Source organism: Notechis scutatus, chromosome Z (assembly GCF_049901735.1).
Source record: "Notechis scutatus isolate UNSWTSFEM ecotype Mainland chromosome Z, rNotScu1.2, whole genome shotgun sequence".
NCBI classification, from domain to species: Eukaryota; Metazoa; Chordata; class Lepidosauria; order Squamata; family Elapidae; genus Notechis; species Notechis scutatus.
The window spans coordinates 87,202,621-87,215,760 of record NC_142025.1 but is presented as its reverse complement, the minus strand read 5'-3'; the positions used below and the strand labels follow the sequence as shown (position 1 = coordinate 87,215,760).

The 13,140-nt window shown below is 41.1% G+C and overlaps 1 protein-coding gene across 14 annotated transcripts in view; it reads right to left on the bottom strand.

The window, feature by feature from the left end:
* The window catches only part of ADAM11 (ADAM metallopeptidase domain 11), a 106,289-nt gene that overhangs the window by 20,254 nt on the left and 72,895 nt on the right, over positions 1-13,140 (bottom strand). For all 14 annotated transcript variants that reach the window (XR_015745937.1, XR_015745938.1, XM_087947087.1 and 11 more), the window contains exons 15-20: positions 10,049-10,148; positions 5,996-6,067; positions 2,747-2,839; positions 1,984-2,064; positions 1,535-1,585; positions 1,140-1,203 (exon numbers count right to left, since the gene is read on the bottom strand). Coding sequence is in view for 12 of the 14 variants with exons in the window: in XM_087947087.1 (XP_087803213.1) it covers positions 1,140-1,203; positions 1,535-1,585; positions 1,984-2,064; positions 2,747-2,839; positions 5,996-6,067; positions 10,049-10,148 (461 nt within the window). In the remaining 2 variants the exon portion in view is untranslated. The remainder of the gene's footprint in view (positions 1-1,139; positions 1,204-1,534; positions 1,586-1,983; positions 2,065-2,746; positions 2,840-5,995; positions 6,068-10,048; positions 10,149-13,140) is intronic.

Below are 13,140 nucleotides of genomic sequence, written 5' to 3'. Positions count from 1 at the left end.
CAGTTCTGGTTACCACATTTTAAAAAGGCTTCAGATAAACAGAAACAGGTTCATAAAAGCACAAAGAGGATTAAAAGGGGACTAAAATTAACTCCTATGAAGTAAAATTGAAGGAACTATACATGCTTAACCTTGAGAAATGGAGGTGAGCCAGCATAAGATATCTCCTTTCAAATATTTGAAAGTATGTCAGCAGTAAGTGAAAACTTTTTCTCTTTCAGATTGCAGGACATGAAATAATGAATTAAAGTCATGGAAAACCAGATGCTGATTAAATGTTAGGTGGGAAAAAAAACTTAACAGTAAGAAGCAGTTTGATAGTGAAGCCAATTATCCAGAGAGTTCCCATTCATTCCATCTGCTTGTATGAAAGTGAGCCATCTGGTAGAGAAGTTTTAATTTGAATTCCTACCCCAAATAGGGAGGCCTAAGTGGCCCTTCCCCCATTATGATTTTCTAATTCCTTGAAATAATGCAAAATTCATGCCTTTGGTTTCTTCTTTGGCACTGGAAAAATCAGAAGATGAATGCAAGAAAGAACAAAAGCCAAGCATAACTATTCAGAATGAAATTGCCTGGTGTTACTGAAAAGTAGGTCTGGATGAATTTCGAAGACTGGTTTTTTTTTTCATCCCACAGCCACCTCTTTCTCTAGATTAAATAGTTTGTGTTTTTTGCAAACAATAATGGAAAAACAAACAAAATGCAGGTGTTTGCTATTAATGGGTGATTACAATCAGCCCTAAAAAAACAGCAATAGGGGCATCTTCTGTTCCCCTCACTGATTCAAGCAATTAACTATTTCCAGAGAATGCTGCTAACAAAAAAACCTCCAGAACAGAGTTCAAGCAGTCTGCTTAGCAAACTGCTATGCATAAAAGAAGAGAATCAAACTGTATCTCAATCAAGTGATAATAGAATTAATAGGTTTTCTCTAACCAGAGGACAATTCCATCTCCAGCACGGATATTACCAGATGTCACTCAAATATAAGTGCCATTATATTGTACAGCTAGGTCTGCATTACCACTAGATGGCAGCGAAGAGATTAAAAAAAACTTTTATATGGCATACTGGCTATTTAGATTTTGCACTCATTAGTTATGATGATTATTTTCTACGAGTGAATAGCTACTTACCTCGCCCCCACAATGCATTGCACTGGCGGTCCCTGGTTTTACAACGGCCTCCATAACACCGGCCCTACACAGCAGAAAATGGGACTTGTTAGAGGCTCATGCAAGAACCTCTCAACTTGCATGTTTTAGAGAAGTGTAATACCCAGTTTATGGGATTTGAGAATCCAGATCTGGCTTTACAATTCCACATTAACCTTTAGTTATTTGCTTGTTTGTTTGTTTGTTTAAATAACCATTGAGAAACTTGTTCCTTGTTCAATCTGATTTAATTACAATTTTCCAAAGATACTCCTTTTACTGGGATTGACAGATGGGTCCAACTGCAATTAACCTTTCCCCTCCTATTTCCTGCAGTTCCAGGAATTCTAGTTATGAAACTGAGATACCAACTATACCTGCTCATTCTCACAAAAGTAGCCATCCTGCTTGTGTACATTAGCTGGACACTACAGAGAGAAAAAATAGAATTATATCAAGAAGGACAAAATATAGATAAATACAACTCAGGAAAACTGGTAACCTAGTATGCTCCAGACGTATAGCTAACATTCTATAATCCTCCATCCTCCATGGCACATATTTGGGGCATCAGGTTAGGAAGGCTAGAAAAGGGAGGGGCCCATTTTAAAGGAATATGCCTTCAAGACAATTTTATTCATAACATCTCTTTTTTAGAAAATAAAATTCTGGACGAACTTTTCAATAATAAAGACAACCTGCCATCAGTTGTTGTGCACAGAAACCAACAAAAATATGGGTCCTTTGACGAGTAGGTTACAGTGTTATCCCTCACCCTGCCCCCATCTACTCGTAAATCACATTCCTTATAATTCCCCCAACTCACTTGACTGGAGTCCCCAGTACAAGTTTCTGGGACATCACATTCATTCACAGCTTCTCGACAAGTTACACCTCGTGGCTCATACTTCATGGGAGAAAATGGGAGAAAAATAAAAGTGGAGTTTAATACTAAGCTGGCAAAGGAAGAATAAAACAAAGAGTATCTCGGGTGAGGGCTTTCTCTAACCTCCTTCTTTTCCCCCCCACTCTCAATGCAGGAAAAGCGGAGAACTAAATTATCCCTAGTACCATGCAAGGAGCAACAGGGCTTACTGCTCTATATAATCCTAGTTTCTTCATCTTCCTCTTTGCAACAAAAGAGAAAAGAAAGCATGTCTCAGCTCTTAACCAAACCCATCCACAGATTTGTGCTGTAAATATTAAACATGCACAGGGATCCATCCATGAGTTGGGAATACCTCACACTGTGAAGCTGCAAGAATTAAGTAGGTGAAGACTTGTTCAAGGGGGAGGCTGCTGAACCCCATCACCCCTTCATTCCCATGATTTATGTAAAGTATAATGCTTTGAGCTGTTCAGAAATATTTTGTAGAAAATCATGCATATTTGAGACACCTCAAAATATGTATGCTGACACCCAATTGCACCTTGGCCTGACTTTACAATTTGTTTTCTGTAGGCAGCATTGATATGCAAGCACGGATGATGCCCTGCTTGTGTAACTCCCAAGAAGAATAGTTTTGCTTAAAACTCGTGAGAGGTGGGCACAGAATCGAGTGACAGATGTCCCATTCCAACTTGTTTACCTTGCACTCTCGACAACACAACCCATCACTGCACATAGCATCATGCGTAAGGGTACATTTCTTGCAGCAGTTTCCCCCACTTTTGGAACACTCCTTTGAGAAAAGAAAAACAACTGATTTAACAATTGATTTGCTTGGGATTTTAGGTCAAAGTTGGAACAAGAAAAGTACAGGTTTTTTTTTTTTAGATCTTAACTAACATTGTTTTAGAGATTTGGGTATTATTTTCAAACACCCCCACCACCCGCCATTTGAATACAGTAGAAATATGAAGTTTCCAATATGAAAACTTGAATTTGCAAGTTTTCCTAACATACGTTGCTTTATGTGCAGATTTAATCAATTCTCAAAAAATCTTTTTTTTTTCCTTTTACCACTTGAGATAACTATATTGTTTATAACATCAATTTCCATAATGTTTGCTTCTAGTTTTTACTAACACTTTCTTTTGGGACGTAAATATCATGAACAGATTATATTGTTGTGCCTTGCCAGCTGCCAGCAGAGCTGGTGGCAGAGTCGGACAATGAGGAGGTTGGGAAGGAACTTGGGCCAGTTCTGGAGTCTGGGGAAGGCTCTGATGGGTGCTCTGTGTTGGACACAGAGATAGAGCCAGGGCCATCCAATATTTCCCAGCCACCAGAGAGACAACTGCCTTTGGAGACTGATATGAGTGGGGAGGAGGAACAGCTGGGGTCTGTTCCAGATGCACGTATGCACAGAGCTGTTAGGAGAGGGGAACAACGAAGGTCAGGGAATTGACTTGGGAAGCAAGCACACATGGACGCTGAATGGCCCTTCCATGGCTGGGGAAATAAATAGAAGGAAAGGGGGGTGGTTGTCGGAGGAGACAACAGTTCATCTTTCTGAAGACTTTGCTCATTGAGACTGCTTGCCAGAACTTAATTTGCAGTCTTTCAGCTGGGAGCTCACGGCCTTGTAATTATCACAAGGAACTGCTGCCGTTAACTCTTTGAAGGACTATAGCCTGGACTTTTTGGTGGGTGAATGCAATTAATTCATAAGAGGTAAATAAAAATGGGTTTTTTTGTGTGACAAGGAGTCTGTTTTTTGCTCCTGCTAAGACTAGGTCTGAACAGATATTTGTTTTTGTGGATTTTGAACAATACCAAAGTAAAACAGATAAGATAACAGATAATCAGAGTTGGAAGGGACCTTGTAGGTCATCTAGTCCAACCCCCTGCCCAAGCGGGAGACTCTACATCATTTCTGACAAATGGCAGTCCAATCTCTTCTTGAAAGTCTCAAGTGATGGCGCTCTCACAACTTCCGAGGGCAAGCTGTTCCATTGGTTGATTGTTCTCACTGTCAGAAAGTTTCTCCTTATTTCCAGGTTAAATCTCTCCTTGTTCAGTTTCCATCCATTATTCCTTGTCTGGCCTACAGGCGCTTTAGAAAATAGCTTGACCCCTTCCTCTCTGTGGCAGCCCCTCAAATATTGGAAGACCGCTATCATGTCTCCCCTGGTCCTTCTCTTTACTAGACTAGCCAAGCCCAGTTCCTGCAACCGTTCATTGTATGTTTTAGCTTCCAGTCCCCTAATCATCCTGGTTGCTCTTCTCTGTACTTTTTCTAGAGTCTCAACATCTTTTTATTATGTTGTGAACAAAACTGGATGCAGCACTCTAGGTGTGGTTTTACTAAGGCTTTATAGAGTGGTATTAGTACTTCCCTTGATCTTGATTGTATCCCTCGGTTAATACAATTTAGGATTGCATTAGCTTTTTTGGTGGCTGCTGCACACTGCTGGCTCATATTTAGCTGGTTGTCCACTAACACTCCAAGATCCCTCTCACAGTTACTGCTATTGAGCCTGGTTTCACCCAGTCTATCTATATGTGTACTTTTGGTTTTTCTTGCCTAAGTGTAGGACTTTACTTTTCTCTACATTGAATTTCATTTTGTTAGATATGGCCCAGTGTTCTAGTCTGTCAAGATCCATCTTGAGCCTATCTTCTTGGGTGTTAGCTATTCCTGCCAGCTTAGTATCATCTGCAAATTTGGTAAGTTCCCCTTCTATTCCCTCATCTAAGTCATTAATGAAGATATTGAAGAGTACTGGGCCTAAGACAGAACCTTGTGGCACCCCACTGCTTACTTCCCTCCATGTAGACTTAGACCCATTAAGGACTACTCGTTGAGTACGGTTTGCCAGCCAGTTACGAATCCATCTAGTGGTGGTGCTATCTATTCCACTTTTTTCTAGCTTACTAAGAAGTAGGTTGTGGTCTACTTTGTCGAATGCCTTGCTGAAATCTAAATATATTATGTCCACAGTATTTTGCTGGTCTACTAATTTAGTCACTGTGTTGAAGAATGAAATGAGATTGGTTTGGCATGATCTGTTTTTAACAAACCCGTGCTGACTGCTAGTTATTACTTTACTTGTTTCTAGATGTTGGCAGATCTATTTTTTTATTATCTTTTCCAGTATCTTCCCGAGTATTGATGTTAGGCTGATTGGTCTATAGTTTCCTGGGTCTGTTTTTTTTTCTTCCTTTTTTGAAGATGGGAACCACATCAGCTCTTTTCCAGTCCTCTGGTAGTTCCCCGGTGCTCCAGGATTTTTGAAAGATATGGTGCAGTGGTTCTGAGATGACCTCTGCCAGCTCCTTTAAAACTCTGGGATGTAATCCATCAGGCCCCAGTGATTTGTTTTCATCAAGATCAGACAGGTGTTCTCTTATTATTTTTTTGCTTATTTTAATTTTTATTTCTGGTCTGTCTTTTACAGTTATGTTTTTGGTGGGTTGAGCTATAGTTTCTTTTTGTGTGAAGATGGATGCAAAGAATGAGTTAAGCAGTTCTGCTTTCTCTCTGTTGCCTGTTACTTCCTTGCCGTCTTCTCTCTTTAGTGGACCGACTGTTTCCGTGATTTTTTTCTTGTTATTTATATGTTGGAAGGAACTTTTTTTATTATCTTTGACTTTTGTTGCAAGTCTTTGTTCGTTTTGAGCCTTTGCTCAGACAAAAGATGCTGGTTGATTCTATCCAGCATTAATATTGGGGTTGTCCCAACATTTATGGATCTAAAAAAACATTCTGAAGAAAAATAAATTTGTCCTTTGATAAGAGCACTGTTGGGGTTCAGATGAAATAACAGATATTCTTCAGCATGCATAAAACAGAACTCAGAATTCAAAGCCTGGTAATAGCATTCCATCTCACACACTAGTAATATTATTTTGAGTCAGATGGCACCTTTTTTTAGCCTCAGTTGTTGCTTACCGCAAAGGACCCACAGTCACATTCTTCTCCTGCTTCAACAAATCCATTACCACATTCAGGAGGGTCAAGGAGCTGCATTAAGGAGATAGCAGTGAAGGAAATGGAATCATTAGAAGGCTCCATGACATCATCTAATAACATGTTCATCTACATCACTCGCTGGCGCTTGAAAATGGAGATAAAGAAACTCTCTTGAAATTTCTCCTTTTTATGTTTCCATTTTGGGAGGTGGTAGATTTGAGGAATCAACAATGAAAGTGAAAGCAATTTTTTAAAGGTAAACAATAATTTAAAGTAAATTCCTCCATTATTTTACCAATTGTCACCTCATACGGGACCATAATTTAAGCAAACTGAACTCAGAATGACACTATACTGTTTATGATAAAATGATATTCAGAATTATGACATAATAGCAAGGCAAAGGAATTTTGGGATTTAATTGTCAAATATCCATTGGGAAACAAATTTGCTATATAGTACTTCATAAATGCCTAAAATTATGATATCTTTCCTAAAGCAGAGCAAACGTTAAGAGAAACTGCTTCTCCTACAATATCTATATATGCTAGATGGTTCTTTTCTCAGAGATGTATCAATTTATTGGCTTATTCAGGGCAAGGTAGGCCCAATACCATTCAAGCAAAGCCATTACACCAATGAGGTTTTAAAAGTTGGGGATCTTGGTCTTTGGAATATAAAACCGTCAAAATTTCACCTATTTATAGTTATGCTACAACACTTATCTTAATCTACAATCTTGATTATTCTATCTTGACTGAAATAGTACAATCTATTTGCATCTAAGGGAACAGCAAAAGATACCAAAATAATGTTAAATTCTAGGGTCTTTAATCAGTCAAGAGAAAGCTCATGCCTTCATTTAGTACTGTAGAAAAAAGATTGCTCTAATTCAAAGAATTTATGGAACAAAAAATTACTGGAGTTACACTTTGATTATGTTTGGGAAGGAAGAATGTCTATGTCTCTCTGGGATGGAAAGGGTTTCCTTATTTCCTAGGGTGGATCACCAAACAGTGTATAAGCCTGCTTTGAATATCATTTTAAAATCTTAATGCTTTTGGGTGAGACAGGGATCATAGAGATGTGTAGGAAATCCCTTACTCTTTTTTTATATTAAAAAAGGAGCCTTGAATAAGGTTAAGATTACTTGTTAGCTCCAGTCATTTATTCAGTTTATATCACCCAACATAAAGTTCAAAGTTCAAAGCTTTTATTGTCATTGTATATCATATATACATCGAAATAAGCAGTGTGACTAAGAAACTGAAAGTTTTTAACTTACTTAATAAAGAACCCCATTAAGTATAAAATTGACAGGGACAGAAATTTTAAAACTGTGCTGTAAAATAATAGAATAAAAAAGCAAATTTGGGAATATATGTATTATATGTTCAGTATTTGTTTCTATATGCTAGAGAGTGTAAAATTGATAATTACTAACACTTATTTATTAACTTAATAAATTTATGAATACATGACTCTGAGAAGCTAACAATCAAAACAAAGTAAAAATAGAATTAAAACAAAACAAAACAAATAACTATAAAGCAACAAAATGCATGATTTAAATAACCACATAATGTTAATATAGATAAGGATCATCTATGTTAAGCTTTGTTAATACAACTAAGAAATGGTGATATATTTGAATAAAACTATTTTTAATAAGTAACAATGGAAATCTCAATTAAAGAAAAGCATTGTATTTTCATCAAATATCATACACATGATGTAAGATGTTTATTGTTGATATATTATTCCAATACTGATTGCTAAAATGAAAGCTTATACTCTAACACTTGATAGAAATTGTAATGACCAGATCAATTTCTTTTTCATATTTGGTGGCATTGTTATAGAGTTTAGCAACTGGAAAATTATTTAAACTAGAATGAAACTAATGTCTTTCCAATCTATTTTCTTATTAAATATTGCTTTTATATTCCCACAAACTACATCAAACTAATATTGATAAGTGCAGCAAAGATTCTTTATGCTTCCTGCTGGAAAGAACGTACATAGCTAATTAAGCCAAAGAATGGCTAATTATTTGGTGGGAGTATGCCTTGACATTCCAAATAACTTTGCATCTCAGAAGTAAATCTTACACAAAATCTAATTCTACTTGGAAACATTTTTGAACTAGCGTTCTATACATATGCTTGTAGAACATTCAAAATTTAGGGTTCTTTTTAGCAAGGACTTAATATTCTACAACATGTATTAAATCAGAATAGATATTTAATATCTTGGATAGAATTTATTTTGACTTTTAAACTTTTATGATTCATATCAGGGGTGGTATTCAAGCGGTTCGGACTGGTTCAGGTGAACCGGTAGGGAAAATTTGAAGTGGTTCGTAGAATTGGCAAATACCACCCCTGGGCTGGCCCCACCCGCTTGCCTGTCGCTGCTCACTCCCACCCACCCGGATGCTGCTCACCCTATTTGCCCGCTTGCTCTGCCCCGCCTCGCTCGTCCTGCCCGCTTGACCTGCCACCCACTCATCCCGCCCTGCCCAGCCACTCCTCATCTCACCCACCACACCATTGCTAACCTGCCTTCTCCTGCCATTGCTGCCTGACTTTCGCTGTGGTCCTGAACACCCTGGGTGACTGACTGATTACACAAGCACCAGTCAAGTGGTCAAGTGCCGGCTCCCAGGACAGCCTAGGCTGCTGCACTACCTCCCTCATGCAACGCTGGCTGGGAGAACGAGAGCATTCTCCCCCCTGGCCGGGAAGCTGCATGGCTGCACAGGCTGAGAGAATGGGAGAGTGTTTTCCCCCGTTTGGGAAGCCACATGGCGGCCTGCACTGGGTGGGAGAACGGGAGAGCATTCTTCCCCCTGACTGGGAAGCCGCATGGCTGTGCTTGCTGGGAGGACATTTGCCGCACGCGATGCTACTCACTTGCCTGGCCAGTGTGAGTCAGTAGAGAGGGAAGCAGAAAAGTTTGGTCAAGTCTTCTTCTCCTTCTTAGGCATACGCACACTGTGCGCACACGTGGGGCTATTGCGAGGAGATGGTGCGTGGAAAAGTCCCTCCAGCGCCATGAAATTTGTGCACGGCGTGCTCTGTGTGTATGCCCAAGAAGGAGAAGAAGACTTGCCAAACTTGGTAGCTGCCGCAGTCTGTCCCTTTAAGATACTTTGACGAGCTGGTGTGGTTCTTTACTTTTGCCAGCCCAAGGGCGTAGGGGAGGGAAAGATACGTAGGAAATCGCCCTGTTTCTGCAACATCGGTCATGTGACTGAGTGGGTACCATGCCATGAATGATGTTGAGTTGGCCACACCCACTCAGTCACATGCCCACCTGGCCACACCCACAGAACCAGTGGTGGTAAATTTTTAATCCCACCACTTGATTCGTAGAATTGACTACTGCTATTGGCACATATATTGCTTGGATTTTAGCAATTACCTTCAGTTTACCATGCAATCTTATATATTATATATATCAGTTGCTTAAAACCAATTAAAATACTGAAAATGTTAACTTAATTCAACTATGTTCAAGAGAACGTTCTCTATAGGATGCCTTACACTGGATCTAAGTCACTCAAGCTTGCCTAAAGCATTGGCTGAAGTCTATGCAACACATGCTGATGACAAGTCTTCAAAAAATAAATGGGGCTTAGATTGCAAAAAAATAATAATAATAATCACAAAACTGCAGAGCAGATTGGCAAAGTGAAAAAAAACTCCAAATTGCAAATTACTTTCATACTATTGACAAGAAAACAATTATGAAGTGCAACATGAGTTAATTGTTGTCTTTTTTCTAAAAATTGAAACTGATCTTTTCAACAATTCTGTGAGGTCAGTTGAGAGGTAGTACACCTATTAAAGTACCTTAAGAAAAATATGGTCCTACCTTACCTAGATCTCTGGCTGATATTCTGATCACAAAACAAGAATTTGGTTTGACTATAGTTCCAGGAATTGCCAAGATATAAGAGATGGAAAATGTTGTCTGGAAATAATTTTTATTTACAAATGTGATCAAATGAAAGTGTTTTAATGTTACCTTCAAAGGCTTATTAAAGAGACAGCTTCCTCCTCCTTCAGCCAGAAATTGATTGTATTCATCAACACTGCAGCGTGAAAATTTCCGTGGCAGGTAGTATCTGTGTATCAGGAAGACAGCCAATAGAAGATTAAAAGCCAACAAAATGTCAAAAGAGGTAAAACGTTTTCCTTGGTCCAGAGACTTCCAGTGAGAAATGGATGTTCCAGAACAGGGGGACAACATTACAGCTGAATTTGGAACTTACTGCTGGATCTGAGCTACTGAAATTTCTCGGAGAAAGAAGAGATTGTGAGATTGCCCATACATATTCCAGATAGCTGTTACTGGTGTGTAGACAGCAGGAACCAATGTTTCTGTGGTCAAAATAAAAAGTTTTCCTGTGGGAACCAAGATCATCATAATAGGTAGCTGGTGAAGAAGGAGAGGAGCCTGCTATCCATATTCACAGGACAATGTAACTGATGACAATGAGGAGAGTTAAATATTCTTTCATCTGTGGCAGCAACACAGCCAGCTAGTCTTCCTCCACAGCAGTCGAGCCCAGGCCCACAGCGGAGCCCCCCTGTTAGGAATATAAGTCACCTAACAGGTATTTGGGTTAGAAATATATAAACCAAGATAAACATTTTAGTACTATATCTTTAAGGGAATGCAAGAGCATGCAATTGGGTGTGGTTTCTCAAACAGACATAAGATGGAGCCAGAAACCTGAGTTGTTTAGTCTGAGTCTCAGAAGAGAGTGTAAGTGTATCTCTGTTTCCTTCTGTTGGAAAGTATTGCCGTTGCTCCATTTCTTCTAATTGACTGATATTACTGGATTTAATGTAAGTCTGATACTGAACTGTTTTTTGACACTGGACTTTGATATTTGGATTATCCCTGGACTGAAAAACTGACTGATTTACCTGCGAATGACTTTTGGACTGCTTATCTTGAACTTTGTTTAAACTGTCTGGAAGTAAAACCTACATTTACTGTACAGTGTATCTGTGTACTGTGTGTGTATTATTCAAACGCTACTCTCAAATACATCTCCCTGTATGCGCTCATTCTCCTAACGGGGAATTACCTCAACACCCCCCAACCACTGTTGGGCAGCAAGCCCACCCAGCCATGCGCCCCACCCTCCAGGATGGTAAGGTCCTCCACCACAAGCATATTACCCCTGGGGTCCCGGCTTGGGCACTGCCGCAACCTCGTGCCCCTCCACCTCCACCTCCTTGTCCATTCGCCCCTCCTGCCATGAAGGCCGCCTTCAACAGGGACCCGGAGAAACTGGCATTCTTCGTGAATCAGGTGTAACCACCTGATGACCACAAACAGTGACAGAGCGATGATCCATGCTGTGACAGCTAACCTAGAGGGGGAGGCAACTGAATTGGTGATCAAGCTCCATGATGAGGATGCACCAGAGCTGGGGAACATTGACACCTTCCTACATGAGCTGAGGAACAAGCTTGAGGACGACTCCCAGGCCCTTCAAGCTGAAGCTGAGATCCGTGAATTAAAGCAGAGTGGCCGACCTACCAAAGAATCCATGCAAGAGTTCTGCCGAGTGGCTGGGAGTCTGCAACAATGGCAGGAGAGACTACTGGTCTACTTCTTCAAAGAGAGCCTGGACCATGAGCTGCTAAATGCATGGTTTTCCAAGGGGTCCCTGACCAGATCCATGAGGGTTACCAGGTAGCAGTAGTGATGGACCTCGAGCTAAAACAATGCAAGTGACGCGGAACCACAGAGCCAAAGCCTAAGACCCAACCAGAGAAGTGACAACTGGGGAAGTGATCAATCCCCAGCCTAGCCACAGGCTCTTCCAGAGGAGCTTTGGGGCCACCCATCAAATGCTTTTGCTGTGGCCAGCAGGGGCACTGGGCTGCTGAATGCCTCGCCCCAGCTCCCCAACCTAGGGGGAAGCCTCCAAAACCTGCCAAGATGAAGAAGCCCCTTCAGCAGTCAAGAGAGAGGGGAAAATTAGCCCATCAAGCCATTGAGGTCTCCCCCCCCCTCCAGTGAAGGGGAGAGATCTCCAGCAGAAAACATCCAGCACATGGTGCCCTATGGCACAACAATGAGGGTGAGGATGACCGGATGGTAAGTGAAGCCATCTGTCCCTTCGGCATCCTCTCAAAAATCACAGCGCCAAAAACCAGAACCCAGGAGAGGCAAAGACCATAATAGACTTGGGATGCACCTGCTGCCTAAGCTTGCAAACTGACCTAAAGTTAGAAATCAGGGTGAGGGCCCTAACCTGACCCCACCCATCAGATTCGAAGAAGGCAACGGAAAATTGATGGGGGGGGGCTGCCACACCCCTCATAAAACCAGTGAGACTAGAGATGGGCAGGCCCTAGGAAAACACTGTTTTGCAGTGGTGCCAACAATAACTGAAGCGGTGATCCTAGACTGTCCTGGCTGGACAAATGGGCTCCTACCATCTGATGGGAAGGGAGGGAAACAAAGCTAAGGCTAGTAATAGGCCCTCTGCCCCCTCCCATCAGCCCTGAGAAAGGAATTGTCCAACAGCTGGAGGGCACTAAGCAGAGCAATAAAGCAAAAGTCATGTCCCAGGAGTTCTCCTGGTTGCCAAGGAATACCAAGACCTCACAGAAGTTTTCAGTGAGACAGAATGTGATGCGCTGCCCCACCTCCCACTGACCCACTAACTATGCCAGCAACGTAGCAGTGGCTGCAATCCTTCTCCGGAAAAATGTGGAAGGGAATCATGCGGTTACACCTCCCGAAAACTAACAGACACTGAAAGGAGGTGGGCCGTGTGGGAAAAAAGAAGCATAAGTCAATTGGGCTCTGCTAACCTGGTGCCACTTCCTTGAAGGGAACCAAGTGCCATTTGAAGTATGGACAGACCATAAAAACCTGGAGGCACTTAGGACCCCGCAGAAGCTCTCACCAAAGCAGGTCCAATGGGCACAGTACTTCAACCGCTTCAATTTCACTTTAAAATACATCCAGGGGAGGGGGGGACTTTTGGCAGATGCTTTATCATGAATGCCACAATATAACAGCAAGCATGAGGAGGTGGCCCACGCTATGATGCCTTCCCCCTCAGCAAGCCAGCCAAGCTACAACCA